The sequence below is a fragment of the Falco cherrug genome, chromosome 12 (genome assembly GCF_023634085.1).
Source record: "Falco cherrug isolate bFalChe1 chromosome 12, bFalChe1.pri, whole genome shotgun sequence".
NCBI classification, from domain to species: domain Eukaryota; kingdom Metazoa; phylum Chordata; class Aves; order Falconiformes; family Falconidae; genus Falco; species Falco cherrug.
The window spans coordinates 21,989,209-22,015,206 of NC_073708.1; the positions used below are offsets into that span (position 1 = coordinate 21,989,209).

The 25,998-nt window shown below is 37.5% G+C and overlaps 2 protein-coding genes across 4 annotated transcripts in view; one reads left to right on the forward strand and one right to left on the reverse strand.

The window, feature by feature from the left end:
- Positions 1-14,323, forward strand: part of ZZZ3 (zinc finger ZZ-type containing 3) — a 64,056-nt gene extending 49,733 nt beyond the window's left edge. For all 3 annotated transcript variants that reach the window (XM_055724740.1, XM_055724738.1, XM_055724739.1), the window contains exons 7-13: positions 66-137; positions 324-425; positions 1,759-1,854; positions 6,184-6,336; positions 9,795-9,929; positions 12,522-12,622; positions 12,993-14,323. In XM_055724740.1, coding sequence (XP_055580715.1) covers positions 66-137; positions 324-425; positions 1,759-1,854; positions 6,184-6,336; positions 9,795-9,929; positions 12,522-12,622; positions 12,993-13,137 — 804 coding nt within the window. In that variant the 3' untranslated portion in view covers positions 13,138-14,323. The remainder of the gene's footprint in view (positions 1-65; positions 138-323; positions 426-1,758; positions 1,855-6,183; positions 6,337-9,794; positions 9,930-12,521; positions 12,623-12,992) is intronic.
- An 887-nt stretch (positions 14,324-15,210) lies between these two features.
- AK5 (adenylate kinase 5) overlaps positions 15,211-25,998 on the reverse strand; it is a 99,996-nt gene continuing 89,208 nt past the window's right edge. Inside the window, exon 14 of the mRNA XM_055724743.1 lies at positions 15,211-17,618. Coding sequence (XP_055580718.1) covers positions 17,508-17,618 — 111 coding nt within the window. The 3' untranslated portion in view covers positions 15,211-17,507. The remainder of the gene's footprint in view (positions 17,619-25,998) is intronic.

Genomic DNA, 25,998 nt, shown 5'->3' on the forward strand with positions numbered 1-25,998 from the left:
CAAGTTATCCTAGCTGTACTTAGTTTCTAAACATGTATTCCATTTTATATACTATATTTGAGCAGATGATAAGAGGACGACTTTGTGATGAGACCAAACCCGAAACTTTTAACCAGCTGTGGACTGTAGAGGAACAGGTAGGTATTAGGAAATTCTTCCATTTTGGAGCTGTGGTAATGTACTTGAGAATAAAAGCAAATTGTGTAATAATGTTTAAAGCACTTAGAAGTTCAGTGTCACATGTATGTAGATACTCATCTTTTGACAACTCATACCTCTGCTAGGAAAGATGTTTTTTGGTTTTTTCTCCCCTGTTGATTTAGAAAAAACTTGAGCAATTGCTTTTGAAGTATCCACCAGAGGAAGTAGAGTCCCGACGGTGGCAGAAGATAGCTGATGAACTGGGAAACAGAACAGCTAAGCAGGTAAGAAGCAAAACACTTTAGAGATGTGAGCACTCTCCTTGACTTTTTTTGATTTTATTTTTTTAAGCTTTTTAGGAAGCACTGCTAAGAGATGACATCCGGATTTCTCTTCAACACTTAAGTCATTTATTTCTAATTTGAGGTGTTTTTTCTGTCAAAACTCCGACAATTCATTAACTGAGGGAATAAAAAAATATGGTTTATTTTTTATAATGTTCATAATTAAACCAATAAAATTTATTTTTCTAGAAAAAAAATTTGACTGCTGGGGCATTGTTTTTGAATACTTGCTCTGTGGTAGTAGTGATGTCAGTCACTGCATCCTAGCAGTTGATACAGATTCACAGATTTATTTGAGGATGTCTTTTTTTTTTTTTTTAATAGCTATAAATAATTTTCTTAAAAATGTAACAGCAGGGCCTGCATTTCACTAATAACAATGAAACTCTAATTCTTCATCTCAAATACAGAATTTTAAATATGCCCCAAAGCCCATGACAAACCTGCCAGACCGAGCATGCATTTAATTCTGTATAGTAAGTATAATGATACCAACCGTTCTCAGATTGAGTTACATTGGAGTGCTGAATTTTGTGCACCTCAGTACTGCAGAATGGGCAGATGTGAATATTCACAGATTTAATTCTGTACTGAAGCCAAGATCCACAAAAGGACACAGATGTGGAGACATTGAGTATTTCTGCATCTGAATTGTTGGCATTTTCCCCCTAAAATGACATTATTTCTCCCTTTTGTGGATTAAAAAATGCTGATGTTCTGTTTTGACAGTATTTTAATTTCTCCTATTTAAGCTGTGTGTTTTCAGGTAAAAGTATACTTCAGTATTATTGAATATAGCAAGTACACAAGATTTACCTCATCTCTGATCATATCTATACTTATGGATATATTTCTCCATACCTGAAAAATTAAAATGTAGAAGTACTTTTTGTATGCTAACTATACATAATTTATCTGTCATTCTTAAGAATAAGAAAAATATAGAAATATATAAATAATAAGAAATAAGAATAAACTTAAGAGTAAGTTTAGCTTCAGCAGGTATCAAACTAAAATTCTTTCTTTTCTATCACAATTTTTGCTAGATTTCTGTTGTACTTCCAGCGGTAGTTCTGAAAGCCTTCAAAGTGTCTGGAAATACCAAAATGCACCACTGCAAGATAAATAATGGTTATAGTAATTGTTGCAAAGTCGAAAATTAGGATTTCCTGTTCTTATGTTCTGAACCAATGTAGCAATGCTGGCAAAACTTCGAAGTGAAGGCCTGTTACATTTCATTTGACATTTAATTGTTGCATGTTGTTTTTTCTAGGTTGCCAGTAGAGTGCAAAAATATTTTATTAAACTGACTAAAGCTGGTATTCCAGTTCCAGGAAGAACTCCAAACTTATATTTATATTCCAAAAAGGTGAGAGAATATTACAGCAGAAAATCCATACTTCTGTTTGTATTTACATGCAAACTGAGTTTAAATCATTAATATTCTCAACAGATTCAGGTCTGAATTAGTGCTTTCTTACTAACTAGTTCCACCTTGCATGCATTTCTTTTATTAAGTAATTAAGTAGTCTTTCTTTTGCTATTAGCACTGTAGAGTGAGTTGGGTGTTATTCTAGTTTCACATCAACATCTGTTAATTACATCTCTGTCAGATAATCTCAGGGATGTGAAGTGTCAGAAATGTAGCGGAATGTAGTGTCAGAATGTAGCAGTCAGTTTTCAGGCTGAACTAACAGGGCTGAATGATTGATCTTGGGGTACTTTTTCCTCATTTGTTAAGTTTACTCTAATTGGTCTAGAAGAGGATAATGAGAACACTGTTGGAAGAGGGTAAGGAGCCCTATAATTCACACTGTACAGTCATCTTCTAATTAACAAAAATTTAGAAAATTATGTATAACATATATGACCATAAAAATAGAATGGTCATATAAATGACCATTAAAATGCAATGCTTTTCCAGATCTTGGAATGGATGAGAAAATAATATGGTCCTGAAGATTCTTTTTAATTTGCAAAAGAAAAGACTAGATTTCTGTGCAGACCGGTGATGTATTTTGATTTAAATAATGTGGTACTCTTGGGTACTAATGAGGACCCTAGACATTTGAAGAGGGCAGTCTCAGGTTTTGCGGGCGTTTTGTTTGTTGTGTTTGGGTTTTTTTTTTTATTAGCATTGTGTGTACAAAAGTTCTTTAAAACCTGTTACAATGGCATTTTGTAGAGTAACATTGCTTTTTTGCATCCAGGTGTCCGTGATGTTTGCTGATTAAGAGTAGAGTAAGCCTTACACTGATTGTGCAAGAAGGCAGATTTGCAGATTTTAGTCCCTTGAAAGGTTGAGAACAAAAGTTGCTGCCAGAGGGGCCTGATAGAAAGATCCACCACAGCTCATCTCTAATGATTTAAATTGTTACACACCCCCAGTTGTCTCCTAGTATTCTCTGAAGTTACTGCAAACAATAAGTGCTCATGTCACAGGCATTCCAGTTTGCCATCCACCATGGTAATACCATTTTACTTTTACCAGGATTTTTACTCTACTGTTCTGCTCTATAAAGAGAGGCAGGGAAGGTGCAGACATGACTCTGCTGCATTTTCTATTGGAAAAGCACTTTCTGACAGAAGAACCAAAAAAACACCTGGAAACATTGAAATGTTAAATACTGTTGTGAGATTCATCTGTCAGAACTCTAAATTACTTGTACAATTTGCTATACTGTGGCGCTCATTTCAAAAGGGGTTGAAATTTTAGTTCTGAAAATTATAATCTCTTGAGTTCTTTATGTCACCTTACCATTTTAAATGGCCTTAGTCACATATCTTTTCTTCTTTCCTCCTAGTTCTATTTGGAAAGACTGTTATTACAGAATGTAAGCAATGCTGCCAGGCAGCAGATCACTGCATTTGATAAACAGTGGGAATACTTAATCAGTACATGACATTGTAACCATTTTTCACTAATTTGAACAGCAATCCATAAGTTCTTTAACCCCACTTCTTTGTGTATAACCAAGAGTGAAACATTTTTTAATAAAATTTTTCGTATTCTTACACTACAGCACTAGTGCTACTATCCTGCCGATTTTTCTTGAGCTTGTATGTAGAACAAATCTACTACTAATGTCTTTTTTTCACAGTATGATTCATATCCTTATTACCAGGTCATAGGAGTAAAGTCATTATGCCCTGGTTTGTATTAAGGCAGTGTCTCCATTTTCTATTTGTATCCTACATAAGAAATACAGCAGATAAAAAATCACACAGTGTATGTGGGGAATAGAGCTCTCAGTCTGCTAAGATATAGCTGTCTACTTAGAGCACAGATTGACAGCACTGTACCAGGCTGTAGTTATTCCCAGGTCTCCAGTGGAGATATCATAATGTGGCAGAAAGGAAATGCAAGGGGTGTTGGAAGCCTGGGTCATGCTTATGCTGTCCTTATTTCGATATTGAGTATGCACATATGGTGTAAACAGCGATATCTGCTTTATTGCCAGTAATAGAAGTATGGAATTCAGATGCTGATACTTAAAGCAAGTATCTATGAGAGAATAAAAACCACAGACATGTTTAATGTAGATAACTGTCAAAAGGAATGCTTCTCAAGAAGGTACTTGAATTTCTCCATGGGGATGGCCCGGGATGCTTATTTTAAATGGTTACTGGGGAGGTGAAAAGCCTACTCAGTTCTTGAACATCTTGTGGAAGTTACTGTGTATATTTCCTTGTATGACATAGTGTCTCATCTGATAAGTGATACAGGAAATTGAACAGGATGCATTAATTTGTTGTCCTGTATAACAGTTATCTACTAGTGGTGAAAATAAAACTGAATCAAAGATTTAGGACTCTAGTATTCAGTTCTTCAATTATGGCTTATCGTTTTCAATGTAATGCTTATATAATATCATTTCTGCATGTGCTTTTAAGCTTAAGCCAGAAAATATATTTCCCACAGGAAAAATGATTTTTTTTTCAAACTGTCTTCTTTTATGTAGTATTTTAGTTCATTCCTCACCAGAAGTAGTATCATGTTAAAAAGTGAATTCAAATTCTCAGTTAAATTCCTAGGTCATAACTGTATGTGTAATAGTGCTACTATTCAAGCATAGACAGTTTTCTTTTCTTGGTTCCCAGATCTATCATTGAATGCAGATCTGTTTTCTATCTGTTTCTATTAAGAGAAAATTTAAATGACTGTGTCAGCTCAAGATGAGATACCATCTAATCTTGTAAATAGAGGTATTTTGCCGGGGGTGAAATCTTAAAGGAAACCAGAACAGCAGCAAAACACGGGAAGTCAGTGATCATAAGACAGAAGGTGAAGAAATTCAACACAATGAATAATACATTAGTGTTAGAACAAAATGTTCATTTTTATTTTGTGCACTGTAGTTCTGCAGATCTGAGGTACCAGCTTCCAATCGTTCCTACAGTCTTCATCTCTTCCCTTAAGAGTGAATGGAGCTAATCTCAATTCCTTGTTATATTTCTATCTGCGTAGATACATTCCATCAGAGAGGATCTGTGTGATCTTTGCCTTTACTATTTAAGCTATGCACAACTGTAAAATAATGCTAGATCCCTCTTTAGAGGTTGAATCCCTCTTTAGAGATAAGTGGTTGTATTATATTATTACGAGTTTGTAACTGATATAGGAGCCTTTGGGATAAAAAGTCTTGCAGAAAAAGAGAAAGTATTAACTGTTGTAAATATTCCTTATGCTTTATCTGCATGACAGAAGCTAGACACAGTGTAAGACAATCTTCTTTTATGATTATTAAAAAAACACTTTTCATACTTCTGGGTTTTGATTCACACTGTTTTCTTTAAATTGAGGAATATAAGATTTGACATTTAGGATGTCAAAATGCTGGTCTGGAAAGTAGCTAGGTAAAAAGTTGAGTCAGTTTCATTAACCCTAAATTCTTCTTTTTTGATATTTAACATCCTTCCATGGGGAATAAGTAATAGAAGCTGAGTGCCTTTAAGTAATCTATTTTAACACTGCCATGCATTCTACACCTTCAGACAGCATTAAAGTTGAAAGGTTTTAGATACATACTAATGGAGTAATTTATCTCATCTAACGTTTTTTAGGTTCCTTTTCCAGTCAGTGACAATGAAAAAGAACCCTCAGAGGACAATTCTTTCTAAGTCTTAGAAACCTCTTTTGTGGTGGGATGAATTGCCTTTTCTCTCCCTGGACTAGGAAAGAAATCTGGACAATTAGCCTAGATTAGATTTTCTAAGGCACAAATTAATATAAGAAGTTGATAATACATGTCAAGTATGGACTGGTCTCTTGGCTCTTGGACCTGTGCAAAACTACTTCTTTGTTTAGTCTCATGCTCATACCATTCATGACGCTTGGAAATCTTTAAATCTCTTTGCACTTTGGTTCTCAGTCTTCAAAATCAGAAGACCTTTATTTTCTGTTTTTCTATTGTTGTCGATTTAATCTATTTAGATGGTAGGGGTTTTATGGTAAGGGCTCTTTCTTACTGCATTCTTACCAAAGAAGCGTTGCACTGTTCATCTGATTTCACTTGTTACAGGGAAGAAAAACTCCACCTGTATGAGGCTTTGGTGTAGAGGTTTAAGTAAAAATAATTGGAAAGATGATAGACTGTTTAGTGCAAAAGAGCAAATTTCTGGCAAGTTTTTATCGATGGGGATTACTTAAATAATAGCCAAGGAATGTTTTTTAAAATATATCATTTTTTCACTGTAGTCATCAAGTAGACGGCAGCATCCTTTAAATAAACATCTTTTCAAACCTTCAACTTTTATGACATCTCATGAACCTCCAGTTTATATGGATGAAGATGATGACAGATCCAGTTTTCACAGCCATATGGATACTGCAGCAGAAGAGGAAGTATCGGTACGTCTTTTAAATAAGTCCAAGAATTTCTTGCTTACTGTCATTTTAACCTTACTGTATGAATACTATAAGGATTAAGCATCTTTGCTATAAAATGAATATCATCAACTAAGTATTAAATTGTGGCAAGAAACATGAGCCATTTTGAATTACAAACATATCTTTAATATAAAGGTCTCCAGCTGCAGAAAACTTAGACCAAATCAGAAAGGAAGTTCATAAAAGAAGTAATAAACAGTTTTCTCCTGAAACAGCTCTAGAAAGTTTCAGTTGCATATTTCCAAAAAGTGATCTGACATGTTTGAAAGTCATATAAACTATATAGTTATGATTCTGTTCAAAGATTAATTTTTAGAAGAGTTACATAGAGCTCTGGTAAAGTTTAAAAGCTATTGGCATCATTGGTTTTTGTCTTCCTTCACTGTCTAATTTAATTATGGATTTTTAAAAAATCTGCTTCAGAGTGTGAACTAACAGACTGTGTTGTCGGTCAACAAGCGAATGTATGTTCTTAGAAGCAATTCTAGCAGAAATCCTAACCCAATATATTATTACATCATGTAGTGTTCCACTTCCCTAATTTATCACATGCAGTGCTATAAGAATTTAGGCATACGTCTTTCCCACTTCCATATAGAATCTTAGAGGGACTATATCCTACCACTGGGATGCTGGGCAAGTTTCACAGTTTGTGTCAATCACTGTGGCTTTACTGGAGGAACCTGACTTGTTATTTTTTTTTTCTTTTTCTTTTTTGTGAGACTGGTGACATCTTGTGTGTGAAAAGCCTGTTGCATAACAGAAGTATTAAGGCCACCCAGCAGAAGTCCATTCGTTTTCTTTATTGACTTTTTCGCATGCACTGCATAGTCTTCTTTAAATTACTAAAGTTGCTTGTATATTACTCAGCCTTCACTGGTGTTCTGTATTCTCTCGCTGATGGTCTTTATGGTCATTTGGTTCATCTACAGACGTTCCTGGTAACTTCGTATATTCTAATAATGACCTTAAAAGAAACTGGAAAGAAAAATGCATATTAGAAGAGATGCAGATTACTATTACGTCAATTGAACTGGTTCTGAGCAAGCATTCTTTTGTTCTGTATTGGTTTTAAATACATACTTTCTAACTTCTGAATATTTTCCTAAAACATTTTGGTTTTGCCATGGTGTCCTAACACTAATAAATACGGGCACCATAAATCAACTGGGATTTATTTTAATTTGGATAGAAGTTGCTCTTTTACGGTTTTGCAGTGATAATGGTGGACTTGTGGGGGTCCCCCCATTTTTTTTAAAATCTGGCTTCATCTTTTCTTTTTTTCAATAGTGCAGCATTTCCAGATGGATATATTTCGGGCTTGCAGTAATGTAGAAAGACACAGGTGACCAAAAAGATCCCTATTATCAGTGCAAAATAGAACCAGTTTGAAAGAAAAGACATCATGAATTATATTAGAAATGAATGTACAGGATTCTGTTCTAATGTTAAAAGTCAGATCTCAGTCACTGTCACTGTCTTGGAGAAAAACACTTTGCATCAGCATGGTGGGGAATAGATTCAGTGTAGCAAGAAAATCATAGGAAGGGTTTTCTTTGACTTCTTTACAATGGAAGTACCAGGTTCCCTTCTGAAGACAAAAGATTTTGCCTCGATATTACCAGTCAGCTTGACTGGCATAACCATTCCTGAAAAATGGTTTTAATATAAATGAGTTATTCCCAAGTGAAGACCTTCTATTCCCAACAGAGTGAACTTACTTTTCAGTGATGATTACTTCATTTTATGAGTAGTCTAATTATTCTAGCATACAACTACTTACTATTCCAGAATGAAGTGTCCACACAGGGAGCTATTACAGCACAGTTTTTTCAATATACAGTTATTTTGTGCCAGACAGTTTTTCCTCAGAAAAACTTTAGAGATTTGCGTGGAAGGTGATTTCCTGTTTTATATTAAGAAATGTAGCTTATTAACGCACAATTTGATCATGTCATTTAACTTCGATTTTTCTGAATGTTTACAGCCTATTCCTTTATTATAGGTTCATAATTACAATTAATTAATTGATAAGGCCTTTAGAAATTTAACACTAAAGAGCAAACCTCTTTCCCTCACTTTAAGAAACTTACTAAATAATACAGATTCTTTAATCTTCACAGATTCATAAAAAGAAATTGAAATTATGTGTGTAGGCTACATTAGAAGAATTTTGATTACTATCTTGTAGTTGTTTCCCATAACTGAACATTGCTATCAGTATAGGATCTGAAAACTGCTCTGCATCAATAGACTTGCCATCTTTGAAAACAGCTGATATCTACCAAATACAGCTGCTACAATTAAATAGCCATCTTGAAATGGGCACCTGAATTAGAATGAGAGCTTCTGTCTTCTCATGACATAGAAGTCTTCAACCTTTGTTGAAGAAAATTAGATGAGAAAAACCAGAAACGGTGTGTTTCTTTAAAAAGAGAGAACCATTTGTTGTAAGTCTCTGGCAAAATTGTATGCACCAGCCTGTAGGGAGACAAAATTTTTTGTAATTTAGGAAAAAAAGCAATGTTTTTCCTGAGCTGTTAAGAGACTGCACAAAGTAAAAGGATTAAGAGGTTGGATAACTGAGATTTCTACTTTTCCAGTCATGGAATGATGCTTCTCATCACTTCTTATTCTTACAGATAAAGGTGAGAAGTTAACACTGTTAGGATTGACTGTCTTCAAATAAAAAATACATATAGTAGAAACTTGGTACTGGCTTTATTTATGGGTCTTTTAAAAACCTGAGCTTGAGCAAACAAACTGTAAAATGTTTTTGGGTATTATTTGTTCTCATTATTTTCAGAGCTTTGAAAGTACTTAATTACAAACCCTGTTCTGATCTTTAGAATAGTAATATTCTATACCATTCCACAGAATAGTAGAGAGAAAGATCAATTAACTTGATAAAACTGACCTGAAATGTCAGTTCGCAAGTATAATATCTGTTGCTAAGTATTTCAAACTAAAATAAACTTTGTCTTGAACAAAAGCTAAGTCTTCTACTGCAGCTGCCAATGTATGGACAAGTGGATTGTCTGCAAATTGCAGTTAGGTATCTAAAAGGAGAGAAAAACCTTAGGAATTTAGGTTACTTGACACTTCTCTCTCCTTTATACTACAACTGAGCTCTTCACCAGAAGACACTTGTTTGTAGGATAATGTGCGTTTTGTTTTAATACAAATAATAAAGTAGAAATAATATCGAATAAAATGTAAGTTAGCTGTATGTGCTGTTTTGTGTGGGTTTTAGAAGTAATTTCCCAGTATGTTTCTTAGTTAGAATATATTGCCAGCATTTTCTCAAAGATTATTAATCACAGAGAGTGATTTATGGAATATACGTCTTACTAGTTATTATATTACTAAAGAATATTTTTTGGTTTTGTTTGTTCGTTGTTCTTTTAAAACCATAACAGGATGAAGAGAGTATTCCAATAACATATCGAGAGTTACCTGAATACAAAGAACTGTTAGAGTTTAAAAAATTGAAGAAACAGAAACTCCAGCAGATGCATGCAGAAAGTGGGTTTGTGCAGCATGTGGGATTCAAGGTGAGTTTAAGAGATGTTCTTCTGTTACTCAGTGGATTGTAGAAGTTTTCAAATAGAACATGGTTTGGATTTCCTAAAAAGGCTTTGTTTAATATACCAAGTTTGGTTCCGTAGTTCTTGGTCACTGGGCCTACTTTCCCTCATCTTTAATAAAAACAACCCAAGTAATTCAGTCTTTCCAATAGCTCAGGTTTCACTGAATACTGATACTGTATGAAAATTCATATGCATACTGTCTTTTCCTCATTCATATCATGAAAATAAAGCTCTAGAGCCTTGTTAAATCATTATAGAATTCCATTTGACACCACACCGTGCATTGACAATGATTCATTGATGATAATTCTCTGATTATGAGTTTGCAGTAATTTTTCCTCCACCTGAGGCCAAAGAAGGGACAAAGTTGTTGAATAAGAACAGTAATAGGTGGATGATCTTTTTGTTTTGTAGCACCTTTGCAATCCTATCAAGTAATAACTCACAGAAGTTGAAGCAAGGACACCAAACAATGGTTACATGAAATTACAAAAATGAATGTTAAGTTAATGTGTTGTTCCAGTATCAACCATTAATAGGTGACCAGAAAGAAAGGGCATTCTCTAAATTATATTTTATGGTTTGCAAGGGATTTTCTGTGTGACCAGTTGCTACCTTAGAACGGTTTCTTCAGTTTGTTTACTGTTATGCAGCTAGATTTATTTTGTAATACCCATTTATATAAGAATGCAAAGATACTCAGTTTATAGTTCAGTTCAAAATGACTAGAAAATTAAGACAGCCTCATCAGTTGACACTGGCAGACTTAATCATGTTGTTAGACCACCAAGGTGCTTTCTATTTTTGCTATTTTTTTTCAAAGTTAGTGTGGTGTGTTTGTTTTTCTGGTTTTATCTTTTGTTTTTTAACTTAGTGTTTTCTTCCCCGAAAAATCAAAGCTGATCAGGCAGACCAGACTTCTAGGTAACAAACTAGTTGCTTTTTCTACATAATATTACTCTGAAAAGTAAAATGGCATTCTGCAGTGTCAAGAAGTTTGAAAGTTTCTTTGCAATCTGAATTTCGTTTTATTATACATTATAGTAAACTAGGAAATGACATGATTAGATGCTGTTTTCCCTCAGGAGTGCTGCTGCCTTGTTCAGTGCATGGGCTGGACAGAGCTCACCCCGTAACACTTGGTTCTGCATGGCCTTCAGCCTCATTTACTACACATTATTCAAACTCTGAATATTGAATTATTGAATCTCTTGTGGGCTTTTATGGCTTTCATTGCTGTAATATCAGAGCACTTTGCAAACATTTTTTTTTCCCCTTAGGAAATCAAGGGCATGGTATTTCTGTTTCACAGGGGAGAGGGAAGCTGGAGCACGGAAATTAAGGTCAAGGGTTTCCACTGTCTTGGTTCTCAAAGTGAGATAACTAGAACCAATTATTATTATTTTTTTTAAGGATTTAGCATTATTCTGAATTTGGTATTTTCAGAGAACAGCTGAGAGTATGCTTAGTCCCTCCTCATTATCAGCCCTCAAATTCTGAAAGCCATCTGTGGAAGGAAGGGATTCAGCCGTGCCAAATCTGTTTGTAAGGTGTTAGTAACCTTGAGTGGGTTAGTTGTGGCCAGGAACAAGCTGCTGTGCAAGTGGCTTTCACAGATGCTGTGAGAGAACGTCAGGTTCTGAAGGAGGAGGAGCTATGGGAGCACAGGCTTGTTTCCCACATTTCTTCTTCCTTGTCAATCCTGTCTCTGCAGCACACTTCATAGTTTAGATTTTTGAAAAGTTCTCCTTGCCTCCAAGTCCCATTTTCCAGGGTTTTTTTTTATCAAATATTTCTGCGTTTCTGCCTCTGTTCTCTACCATCATGAATTTTTCATCCAGTCTTGATGTTTCGTCGTAGTTTCCTCCTCTTCATGCCAGACTCTTCTTGCACTTAGCTGCTGTTGAGTTGTCCCTGATTCTCCTTAGGGGATTCTTGCTCAGCTTTAGTTTTAGACTTCTGTTTACTTCCCTGAACATGTTGTCCTACTTCCTTCCCAGCCACCTAGCTTTTAGTTCCAGCCCGCCTGTAATGTGTTACTGTATTTCCCGAGTGTGAAAGTACATCAGTCTGACCTCTCCTGTCCTGATCTGCAGCCTCCCGACAAGCTCTGCTGGTCTGGTCTTACTGCTTGCTTCTGGCATGGAAAGTGGGTCTATATTTAGCCATTTTATATGGTTGGACTTAAACTATAGAAACATCACATTGATGTGTTGTGTCACAGCAGTTCTTACAGCCATGTGAGGGTAAGCAGTGACTGCAGGCAGGACCAGGTCTGCTTTGGTTGAGCAGGAGGGTAGTGACAACATGGAGCGTTCGGGGAGCGGGAAGCAAAGACTGGTCAATCCTCAGGGCTCTGGAGGGCCTCCCCTAGAGTGTGGAGACTTTTTTTATCCGTGAATACATTCTGGTCTGTGGTGAGAAGGGTTGAACCGTGTGGGCTAGCAGTAATCGACCTGCGTACATGCCTTTCTGTGTGGTATATTGGTGTATACTCTTAGTAACGTAAGTGGTTGCAGCTGCTGTTTTTTCAGTGCTCTTCCATCTGCCTCACAGTGTGATAACTGCGGAATTGAACCTATCCAGGGTGTTCGGTGGCACTGCCAAGACTGCCCTCAAGAAATGTCCTTGGATTTCTGTGATGCTTGTTCTGACTGGTGAGCAGCATATGCTTCTACTTGTTATTTGTAATTAGCTTGAATGTCTCTATGTGGATTAATTGCTGTCTATGTTGGAATTCTTTGCTGCAGCATAGGACGCGTATCCTGTATTGGGTAAAGTGGAAGATACTTTAGCATGTATTTGTGGGACATATATTTTGTAAGCATGTTCTGGATGTATACATTTTTTTTTTCTTAAAAGTGGACAGATAGGTTTGCCACTGTTAAATAGTGGGGGAAATTACACTTTATGAAGTAATTGGTATCAAATTTGGTGTGAATTTGTTAATGTGATCGCTGTTTCTGGAAGTTAAAGATATGAAAAATATTTAACTTTTAAACTGTTATCTTTTTCTTTCCCTTGCAGTCTGCATGAAACAGAGATTCATAAGGAAGATCATCAGTTAGAACCTATTTACAGAGCAGAGACATTTTTAGACAGAGACTACTGCATGTCCCAGGGCACCAGTTACAATTACCTTGACCCAAACTACTTTCCAGCAAATAGATGACATGGGAAGCAGATCTACCATCTTGGGCCTACTATCCTCTTTGAAAAATAACAATGGCACCATTGTTAATTCTGTGCACATTTTGGAAAGACTCTGCTTTCCCTGAAATGTCGCTCACAGCATGACAGCTTCCTGGGTGTACTTGTCAAACTACAGCTTTGAGCTGTCATGGTTCTAGATCACTGAACAGCAGCTGAACATTCCTAGTGTGCAGAAGGTTTCACTGGGAGACTTTTTTTCACCACGTTAGTCATTTTTAGGTGGTGAATCTAAACACAAAAGAAAAACATATAAAAGGGTGAGCCAGAAATGAGAGCACACATTAAAGATAGAGTAAATTCCAAAGGCTTTGAAGAACTTGGTTATAATGAGATCCAGAGGAGATGAAGTATTTATATAAAAACAGTTTAGTAGCTTGCAGTTTTGTTGTGAAATAGTTTTCAGCACAGTAACTGACTTCCTTAGGCAAGGTTTTAACCAATGACAGTGTTTGCTTCTAGGATGTACTCTAAAAAATACTCACTGTCTCAGCGGTGGTTGGTTACAGGCCTTTATTAAATCGGAGCTGCTTAATCACATTGACTTTCAATTTAATTTTTTTTTTTTTTTGTAAACCACGATGAACTCTATTTACCAACAGTGAAGCACTACAGGGGGCAACTGTGGCATTGCTTCCTTAACCAGCTCATGGTGTGTGAATGTTATAAAATTGTCACTCAGATATATTTTTTAAATGTAATGTTATATAAGATGATCATGTGATGTGTACAAAATATGGTGAAAAGTGCCAGTGGTAGTAACTGTGTAAACTCTCTAATACTCAACATTAACTCCTTTAAAATAAAATACACAGCCTTCTGCCTCTGTATTTGGAGTTGTTAGTGCAACTCATCAAAGAAAACTGCCTAATATAAATCATATATATGGTAATAATTTTTCCTCTTTTGTAGTCTGCACAAGATCCATGAAAGATTGTATTTTTATTACTATTTAAACAGTGATTAAATTTAGCCTGAGCAGTGAGCAAGGGTTCACATGCATTCTTTTATACTGCTGGATTTTGTTGTGCATCATTTAAAACATTTTGTATGTTTCTTCTTATCTGTGTATACAGTATGTTCTTAAATAATGTTCAATTGTCAGGAGAACTGTGAGAAATAAACTATGTGGATACAGTCTGTTTATATATAGAATGCTTGCTGTGACTTCCTTTCTGTGTAGTTCTGACTTTTTAATCAAGACGGAAAACATTAAAAGGACATTTTAATACGTCATACAAATATGCACTATGCAGACCTGCAGGATGCCCAGCGCCTTCCTCTGCTGTTCATTTCAATGGGAACTGATGGTGCTCTGCGCCTACTAAAACATGCTTTGCTTTTTGCAGGATTAGCATTTTAGTTTTCTCATATCTTACTTGCAGACTGTTCTTTTCCAGATCGCATAAAATTCAGATTTTAGTACCCTTGGTACACTGTATACCATTGTCTGAGAAGCTCTGTAATTATTGTGACATATTTTAGTTAATATATTTTCTATTGAAATATGTGTAGCTTGTGATTCAGAAACACTTGATATTTCATAACTGTAATAGACTTCCAGTTGCTTTGAAACTTGAATACTCAGAGTAATTAGCTAGAAGAGTAACTAATCTGTCTTTAAAAGATGGCAATAAGAAGGATCATTGGCTGGCTGCACCTAATAACTTTAATTATAAACTGCTGAGTATTAAGTTCTGCAATAACTTTAGGTGTAGTTATTTTTTGCTTCAGAAAACAAAAAAATTTAAGCATTTAATCTATTTAGAAGGTAATACAGTGCAGTTACTAAAACACTGAGCAAGTATCCTATGTAAACATATCTCGCATATCTAGTACACTTAGATAATTTAATAAACTTTAAAAAAATACAACACAAATTCACATGTTGTATTTTAGTTCTTAATTGGAAAAGATACTGCTCTGAGGGGCTCTCTAATACCATTAAAAAACAAAAAGAGCTTTCCACATTATTCCTGCTGTTTATAGGAAGCTAGAGTTGTTGAAGGTGTATTATCAGGGAGAGAATCTGCAGTAATACTTGTTTTCTGTGGATAGCCTGAAAAAATAGTGGAAGAAAATAATGGAAGTACATTAGTGAAAATATCTAGTCACCAATTTAGCATAGCTTGGGAAGAACGAAAAGCCACGGTGTAATGTGAATGAGTTTGGAAGCAGAAGGAGAATTTCAAGTCTGAATCGCCTGAGAAAGAAGTGTCTTGGATAAGTCCTCTTTTTTATTGAATATGTATAAATATTTATATTTCCATATGCATGCATATACAGCTATTTCTCCTGCATACATTATGAACATACGCAAATAGATACTTAATGCACATACACCCAGTCAAGCATGGGATTTTTTTTGTTTTTTTCCACAAAAAAGACCAGAAAAAGCAGGAAGATTAAACTGAAACTATATGTTAAATAATTTTCGTAATTTGAATTAAAATAAAAAAGGCAGCTGATTGTTGTCTTTTTCCCCATTGTGCACAAGTATGATACTCCACACTTTTAAACTTACATTGTAATTAGAAGTAATAATAAATACTCCAGAAAACCTACCCAGATGAATTTGCAGCTTCATGGTAGCTCCAGAGTATTTTATGGTTTTTTTGGAAAAAATACTACACCAGCCAGCTGCTAGTGCTTCCAGGCTCGGTTCAGAAAAACCTGCCTTCGCATGCTGGTGCATTCTGCAAGTCTCTTCCTTAAAGCTGTTGTACTGCAGGCGTTACTGGTCACTTAACAGCACGGGTCTGGAGCTGGAGAAGCACCTCCTAGAGCATCAGAGGTAAAATGTAGGCTATAAAAGGACCCAGGAAAGAAGGAACATCCAGGATATGAAGGATAAGAATGTATCTTAAAACAGTCCCTTAAAAATAATTGAATTAGCATTTACAGGGCAAATGCTGAGGAAGAAAAAGAAAACAGAAGAATCTGCCCTGAATGGAAAAAGGACATACTCTGTAAGCATGCTGATCTGAGCTATATTTTCAAGTCATGTACTGTGCTTTGAAAAGGATTAAACCCACATATACTGTAACAGAAATCATTACTCCTCATTTTTTTATGTTTTATTTGTACTATGTCTTCATTACAAGAAAGGTAACTTCAAAAATACAAATCTGCTGCATACAGTACAACTTTGACAGCACGAGCAATCATGCAGCCCACTTCAACTGGGAATTCATCCAGTAGTTCCAGTAAGAGGATGCAGTTACTTCACAGGAATGTCAAACACACTTTTATTTAGCTATCAGTATACCAAAGACACTCCACGACATTTTGGTTAACCTAACAGAAATACGGTACAACTTTTACAGACTTTTTTTGCAGATTATTATGGAAAAATGGCTTGCTAAAGATGCAAGCAATATGGAGCAATCCCTGACAGTATCCTTTTTTGTTTTGGTTTGGTGACAACCGGCCCCTTCCCCCAAAATAGTTTTGGCCATGTCAGTACAACACAACAGATGATCTGAATTTTGCTTTTGAAATACTCCCAAAGTATGATTTAAAGACATCTCCATACCTTCTGGCTTATAGTCATCTTTATATGTACACTTTAATAATACAATAAACCTGCTGTTAATACGAATAATTATGGGATTGCACACTTAGCTCACAAAACTGAGAAGTTGTCATAATAGCCTACAATTCCCAGCAGAAGACAAGGCTATCTCAGAAGTGGTGTCTGTTCCACAATAACGGCTTGACAGCCTTCCACAATATTCAATGGTATCTTCACCTTGAATTAATTTCTCTGCTTCTTGTTGTAATAGTGTTCTGGGGATGTGTGGAAAGTTTATTTTAACTTCTAGCTTGACTAATTCCAGCTGTCTCACAGCTGCATGTAATGGAGAACAGATTTTAGTCACTGAAGCCCAAGAACAAGCTAAATGGCACCACAAAAATCAATACTGTTAATCCAAAGAAAATAACAACCAATGGGAAACTTGTACGCGGTGATCTTAAAGTTAAATATGCTAAATGGTGAATGATGTGGTGGAAGAGCTCGCTGCTGGCCAGGCACTGTGATTTCCAATCAAATGTATGAGACCATGAAATACAAACCGGAGCTGCTGTTCACCATGCTGCTTGTAACCCGTGAAGAGCAAACAACCAATATGTACAATTCTTAGTGTAGAGTTAGCATACAGACCACTTTCTATTGAGTGTATTATCAGAACAGAGAAAAAAGATTTCATCTAAAGTAACAACGTACCACATGCACAAATTCCAGATACCTCTCAAGAAAGCAGTATTGCTTTGAACAGCATTTTAATCGTGACTGTCAAGTGCCCGTGAGGTGAGGCTGTGTACATGCCGCTACAGCGTTTCTGCTGGAAAAGAAAATGCTGCTTCTTCCTTTTTCAGAAAAGAGTCAATTGTCTTGCAGACTTCCAGAAAAACATCCTCCTGTGTTCCTTCTGCATCCACCTGTGAAGCAGACAAAAACCATTGTTTTGACTAAGTTACAAAGAATTATCTCAGCACCCAAACACTGGCACAAAAAAATAGTCCCATATAAAATAAAAGATGTTCTGTTTCATGTTATGAGCATTATAATGTAGAGAGGCAGCTTCCATAAACCAAATTATTCACCATTTCCACAGATTTATGTGAGAAGTTTCTGTAGGCTCTGTTGTCTGGAGCAAAGTACATTAATCAAATGAGGGAGCTTAAGTTCTTTCTCCTGAGTACTCATGTTTTAAAGTAAAATTACACCTTTGGTGTATACAGAACAGTTTTGAAAGGTTTTTAGAAACTATTTTTAACATTTAATACTCTCCAAAAGAAACCTAACAGAGTAACTTGGATATCATACCAGTAATGAGAAGAATTGCACTGACTTGTTTCTTGCCATCTAAAGTGTCACAGTATGTAACGCTGTGACTGACCTAAAAGCTTTCACATGGCACTGACTTTGCAAGGTTGTGTGTTTCTGTGCATTTCTATTTGCAAGCTTGGTGAATTGGTTCTGGTGTTACGATGACCTTTGGCCAACGCATGTTTCATAGCGGCACTGGTTATGTTGTACGAGAACTCACTTTCATTGAAGAATTTTTTTTTCTTTTAACACGTCAAAGATTCGGTTTTGGCCAGCAGTTGTCCAGGTTGTTCAGGTTATTTTTCACAATTGAACCTCAACAAAACCAAGACCAATTTGTGCTCCTAGAGAAACAGAGCACTGCATTTTAGCATAGAGGAATGATGTTGGTAGCCAGTAATGCTGCTGTGTGTTCCCTAGAAAACGTAATGTAGCACCAGGATTTCCGAGCAGTGAGTTCCTTGTCCATCCCATGCAGTGAGTGTCATGCAGGTCATTACTTGAGGAAGGAGAGATGTCTTTTGTCTTCACGGTAGTGACAGAAGAAGCTGTCACGCTGGCTGTGCACACCACACGGATTGCATCTGCTAATTATTCAGTTCCTCTCAAATGCCTGGTGAAAGCTTTGATTCTCAACTCAAGTAAGCTTCCCCTTGGCTTCTCCATGCTTACTCTTCATGCATGTGTGCCATGAAGCACGCACACATTTAAATGGACCCCTGATAACTTCGCTAAAGCCTTTTTTTCTGAATATGTGCTGCATTTTCATCTCCAAGTTGCTGTCTAGGATGCCAGACAAATTGTAATGTTTGAAGGGGACACTCCTGACCATCACACTTTCTGCCAGCTCTTTGTTCTGCAGGAGAATAAAAGGAGTTTCAAACTAAAACAAAATGTATTTTTGAAATAGGCTATGAAATTCTTCTCGGATACGCTGTTGGCTTGCAGCCCACTCCTGGACAGTCTGAGTGCACTTAATGTACGTTTAAGTCCCTCGGTACCAAGTCTCATGTGGGAGTCAGCAGCTGCTCCTTGCAGAGATCCAGCAAGGGACTGCACTCACGCTCTGCAGCTTCGTTTTGCTCTTGGTGGCATCTGCAGGTGCTGCAAAGTTTGGTCCCTTGTTGCATCCTGTCAGAAGTGCTGGCACATCCAGCCACAATACCTCCACACACGGCAGCTCCAGCACTGGAAACGCCCAGCCTGGCCAGCCTTTTACGGAGCCATGCCTGCCTGGGTCCAGTCTCCTTGGACTCACTGCAAGAGTGTCTCACGCTCCGAGCAGGACTACCCTCTCCCCTCCTGGCAAGCTCTCGGAAGCACAGTTCTCTTGCTCCCCTTGTTCTCTGTCATGTTGGTGTTCACCGACGTTGTTGCTCAATGTCATGCTGAAGTACGCGTGGGCTGGAGCAGTCTGTGAAGCAGCAGGCGGTGCCCGGGAAAGGGCAGCTCTCAAACAAGGGCTGCGTGTCTCTCAAGAGCCCTCTAAGCCACAGAAGCAAAGGGTTTAGGAGGGGGTTACTGAAGAGCAGCCAAGAGAAAAGGGGTACGGTGAACCATTCTGGACCAAACACCTGCCTCCTTCAGTTACAAGGAAACTAGCAACTGCCACCTCGGCTGCTATAAAGCCACTGGTTTTGTCTGTCTCACCTGCCAAGACACCTCTTTTCACATAGCTATCCCACAGGAAATCTACTTCACACAGGGTGAAGACCACAGCCACTTCAAAGCTCTCTTATCTTCATGTGTATTTTTATTATCACTTTATTCCATCAATATATCTGCACTGGCTAACTGATCTAACTAATCAGCACAGCTGATTGCCACTGGCTTTTCAGTGACCTCTTCTAGAACTGGGACCAATACTCAGGTCTACATGGAGGCAGCTGTGATGAAGAAATAGGTTTGTAAGCGTGGAAACCGCCACCATTTATGACTGGCTGGAACACTGACTTCCCAACAGGCACAGTAAAATATGGATGAGTGCGACTAATGACAGCCCCAGTGCGTCCCATGCCTGCCTCCTAAATAACAAAGGTCCAATTCATAAAACTAACTTAAAGTCGTGGCACAAAACTAACTTAATGTGACAATAATTCACAGCTAGTACCACAGTAATTCAATGACACTTGCTGCAGCTCCAGGAGAGAAAACTGTGTACTTCTCTTTCTTAGATTCTAACCTCATAAATTAGGACTGTTTCCAAGGTTATTCAAGGCTACTGTCTTCTCGTAAAAGCAAGAACCAGATACAGTTTTCCATAGTGCTTCCAGTATTGAAACACCACTGTGGCTTTAGGTAACCTCAAATACTGAGAAGTTTAATGAACTTATATGAAAAATGACTGGAGTAATCATCTCCATAGTACAGTGTTGCTCCTTATGGCATTAATAGCAGCCATTAAATTTTCTGTCATCAAATCTCTGTTTGTTGTAGGTTTTGGGATTTAGAAGCCTAAATGTACACTGCCACTGAGAAAACCCCAGCTGGCTGTAGAAAGGCTAGCTGAAGACCACCATTTCTGGAAAGATAGGCAGAGACTCTGGAATAAACTTACTACTTAGAAGCCTCTTAGTGAAGGTCAGTCAAGTTCAGCTGCGTTGTCACTAACATTTTTATCTTTGTCATTAAAAAGAGTGTTAAAAACCTCTCTGAGACAGCGCAGTACCTGCTTCTCAGAGCAATGGATCAAGCTGTCTGGAAAACCAGGTGAAACATGCTGCCCTGATACCTGCTGGCATTTGGTATGAATTTGCCACTGTGTTTTATCTGTAATCCCCTGATAATGTTTCTGACGTATACATCTAGAGTGTCTCATCTAATAGGTCACAAGGCACCAAGGGGGATGACATGGAAATGCTTGTTCCTTTGTTCCTCGCCTACTTACCGACCAGGGTTAATGATTCTCTGACAACCTTTCAAAAGATGGAAATACATTTCATACCTGCTATCACTATTACCATTGATTATCCCTTCTCTAAAGGGAAAAGTACACATTTACCCTTCCCCGGAGACACTTCAAGCAGGGGATCAGCTTGAGAAGGCTTAGAAGTGGAAGACGGTGAGAGGCTGGATGGTCACTTGCTCTTTCATAATGGTTATGGGAAATGTTTGTGCTAAGAATCTCGTAACTACCGCTTGCCCAGCATGTCACTGCAACTGATTTTAGAAAGCAACAGTAGAACAGCATTGTGAAAAAAGAAGAAAGAAAAAGAGAAATGCATTTTGGTTGAACTTTGTAGGCTAAGCTTCCATAGCCTGTGATCTGAAACAGTGAAGGTTTTTGGACATCCTTGAAAATCCTCTGCTCGGGACCACTCACCTTCCTGGTTACACTCGTGCCCCTTTTCCTCAGATGACTTTGAATAGGCAACTTGTATGTCAGACACCTACCAAGTGTCTTAAGTTAGCTAGGTAGGATCAGTTTTGTCTTGCTTGAATACCAGTGCATTGCTCTTCTCTATTAGTTATTACCCTCCCACATACTGTCACTTGAAAAAAGCTTTAAAGGATGAGTCAGATGCTAAAACCAATCAGGTTTTTGTCTCTCTTTCTTCTCAATTGACAGAGGGACATATATTCAGAGGTATTTACATTTAGCCACTTTAAAACACAAGCAGGTGCCGACTAAATTTTCAGATGCGCTTTTCTGGCCAGCGACCTTGGAAATCACTGAGAAATAAATCTAAACACAACAGTATCTACCTGTTTACTACAGCTACCATAGTGTATTTTGTTTAATTTCATTAATCTGAAACATCTGATTCCCACAGAATCAGGCAGCTTGCAACTGTTGTTTTTGTGAGGAGTGCTTTCAGTCCTTGCATTTCCAGCACAAGGTCTTTGTTAAAAAACCCCCGCTTGCTGTCCTTGGGGGCAAGTGGGTGTTCTGTAACTGAATATGAAAGAAATTATGGAATATTAAACTATATTCCCCAAACATGATTTTTAAAAAAATTGGAAAATTTCTAATTTACTGTTACAACTACTTTACATTCCAGAACACAATTCAGCAACTTAATGCCTTAGCAGAAAAGTGAGCAGAGGACACTGTCATTCTTTGCCCTTCCTTCTTCAGTCAGTTTATCTTCCCTTGTAAATAATTCCCCGTGAATTATATCACAGTTCTTAATCTCAGCTGGATGGCTGGAAGGATCACTATTATTTATTCCTGTCAGGTTCACAGATGTTTCATCTGCACCCAAAGTCTCCAGCCTTTGTGTATTCCTCACACTTCCACTGCTGAGCAGAAACACGGACAGGTAATCTTGGTCAAAGGGAAATTTCAAACAGAGTCCTGATCTTTTGGCAGCTTCATCAGGTCACTGTTCGTGTTCAGAGATCAGCAGAACGGAAAAATATTCCATTTCCAAACATCATATTAGTTATTTATGAATGCATCTATGCACAACAACTCTAGGTTTAGACAAGGCCATTGGTTAAAATGGGAATGTTCTTACAATCATATACCTTTGTCTCTTCTGTACAAGTAAAGCAATGAGAGAATTCCTAATGACTGCAGAGGAAGCTTGGCCAGACTTGAGTTTTTCTGTCTCTGCTGTGTTTATTAGGCTCCTTCCATCCATGCTGTAACACCCATGGCAATGCAGAGAATAAGAAAGCTAATTTGACAATGTATTCTCAAGGCACACCTTGACATGGAGCAAAGGATCAGTTTCTTCTCCACTGAGCGCTCATCCAACACCTAATTCCCACACCAGACTTTTCACTGGCCTTATGCCCAGGACTGGATTTTACATTTCCATATTTAATCTGCCTGGTTCAGGACTGGAAGCTTTTAGCTGGATAGGACAAGTTAAACACATACCGCCATCGCTATGTGCTGTTCCTAACCTGTGGAAAACTTCGCCCAGCCCTAAATAGGCTTAAAATGGAGAAATCAAGTAATACCAATATGCCAACCCTATTTTCTTGTTAAACAAGTCTATTTAATAATTTTATTTTTCTTTTCTGTGGCAAAGCAGGGACTGGGTGCTACAGTTAAGCCCCACAAAACATGATCATTTACACACTATTTCACCTACAATTATTAGTGGTGCTTAGTCGCACGTTGCAGTAAGCTGGTAGAAAAGGTTAATGCTGAATCTTCATGGCAGTTAGGTGGGATTTAGACTCTAATATTCCTCTTAAAACCTTAAGATACACTCCTCTGAATTCTTAAAAAAGTGCACGGCTGGAATCTCAAGGGGTATAAAGCTCATATGGGCCTTTCACTGAAGAGCTGCTTCTGTTGAAAAAACAAGCTCGGGAAGGAATAACTTTCCAGAAGGCGGCAACTGAAGATTCTTTTAGATCCTGCTTCTCTTCCTCTCTTAAATAGCTTCTCTTCAGATGCTTCGGCCGTCACTTATTCTGGGATCACAGACTGATCCGGATCTGCAAACACCACCTTCAGGTAAGACATCACTTCCCTGAAGCTATTGGATCCCACCAGCTTTGCCTGAGAAAGAGGGCACAAGCCTCTGGTCTGTATTTACATGAAGGTCCATGGATTATTTTAAAAAATCCATCAATGTAGATGAGATAATTTATTTTAAGGGGTCTTCGAATCAAATAAAAGCTTGTAAATTAACTTTGGTGGCTTTTCCTGAAATGGGTTAGGAAGCATATACACAGTTCTTTCCGTGAGCAGAATTACAGAGGCAGGAACATCTTAACAGAAGCATTAACATCTTCAGCCAGCACTGGTCAATGCTGGAGAGTAATAAAACCCACTGAGGAATGAACAGATCCCCAAAGCTGAAAACGTGTGCTGTTATAATTAAAACTAGGAAGAAAAATATTAAATATGTTAGACTGCCTGAAGTCGCAGCCTTCTGTGTATGCACATGATATTATAAATAACAAAACCCAAGGACTATTTTAGCCTAGCCTACACCAAAAAAAAATGCAGTCAGAAGTAATACTGATAGTTTTTCTGCTTTCCACCTGAATTTCCTTTCTTCATTCAGAGAACATCAGAGTGGCTGTTAATGTCAGTGCTTAGCACTTTGTAAAATATATTGCCATAAATAAGAAACTAACCCTGTGTCCTGGGTATTGCAGATTTCCCCCTTTCTCTCAGCTTTTTTCAACACATGCAGCTTAAACATATTCACTGCTAAAATAGTTTTAAAACTGTAAACCTAAATGTCTATTTTCTCTTAATTTCCCACATAGCTAACATTTACACATTTTGCATTATATACCCCTTCTTGTTTCAAAACAGCTGTTGACCAAATCTCAGCTGTTTCTTCTTTGTCTTTAGTTTTCAAATTGTTGAGCCAAATAATGTATAGGTTTATAAGATGTGTGCTTACGTGATAATACAGGTTGGAAAGAACCTCAGTGGGTCATCTAGTCCAACCTCCTGCTCAAAGCAGGGCCGGGCACTGGAAGGATGCCACTATGCCAGGTACTATGTTTGAGTTGTGTCATTGACTAAATCAGACTATGAATAAACCTTTTGAGTTCACTAATCCAGGAAAATTGTCTAGAAAAATTTCCTAATCAAGCATTACTTCCAGAAAAGAAATCACTTTGTTTCACAGTATTTAGTGTATTTCCAAAACTGAACGTTTTTTTCATTCCAGCACTGTCCACTGCAGAACTGAGGGAGTATTTGGGTCAGAATAGCTATTGAAGTCAACCGCCCTGTGCAAGGGAGTGCTCAGACCTACTTCTCCACTTCTACTGTATGTGCAAAGTAAACTTTAACATAGATTCCCACAAATGTCCAACAACACTTTTAAAAAAAAAAATCACTTCTCTCATCCATGAACAATAAAATGTTAACATGCTTCTTGTATGGAAACCACATTTTCTTCTGCTCTTTGCTGTACAGGCACCAGGGCTGCACGTTTGTACCTGAGGCTGGCTGGGGGTGACAAGGACAGCCTTGGAAGGATTGATTTTAAAAGTCTACCTCTGCTGACTTTTGGCAGTGTTCTCTAAATACTGATAAATAACTGAGCATGTACTTCTCTACCTCATGAGGGCTGAGTGGGGGAGAAGGCATCTCCCTACTTTAAATCCATAATGGAATCACACCTTTGATAGCAGATGTGCATTTTATCAGTTTAGTAAAAAGCAGATGAGGCACACGTTTCAATACAGAGTACCTGTGTTCAAGAAAAATAGAACATATTTTTCAACCTTAAAAGGTCATTTTACATGATAATGTTTATGAAGCTGATTTTACAGAGCTTTCATGCCCAGCAGTTCTGCCCAGAAGATGTAAGTACATTGAACACCTACATTCACCAGAAGCAAGTACAATGTACACACACTGTAACAAAACAGTGTAAGCACTGTTCAAGCAATACACAAATATTTTCTACCGTGCAATGTCAGTTGCCCCCAAAAGTAATGATAAAAGACTACAAAGCACGTATCCAGTTCTGACTCATAGACTAGGCAAGTCCATTAAGGAGCTAATGAGCTATAAGCTTTCCAGAAAAGACTGCATGTTTTGCCATTGCACAGGTTGCATAGGAGATGGAGCAGAAACTTGCAGCAGAAGTATTAAAGAAGGGCAAGAAGGGTCCAGGTCAAGTGAAATAAGGCAGACCATGAATACAAAATCTGTGTGAAAGCATTTAATGTAGTTTCATTCTCTTTAGGACTGTCACTTCCCTGATGCTTCAAAAACAGAAACACTGTGGTAGGCACGGGTCACTGGAAAAAGATCTTTGCCATACAGAGAGCTCAGTTTTCCTTTGCATCGCAGTATTGGTGTATTGTGTATTGTACTGAATTCACATCCTTGCCATGTTGTCAAGGTAGCTTGCCAAAGAAAATAGAAATAAAACCAGACAATTGTTCTTAAGCTTAAAAAAGAAAAGTAATGGGGGATTTTTTTCCTGCCACTTTAGAGTTAAGTTCTATGCACTTATTGTGGGGTTAGCAAAGGACACCAAACAGGACTCTCCTGTGGTGTATCATTTTTCTCAGGACTATGTCATTTACTCTGTTCTCAGGTCAGGATAT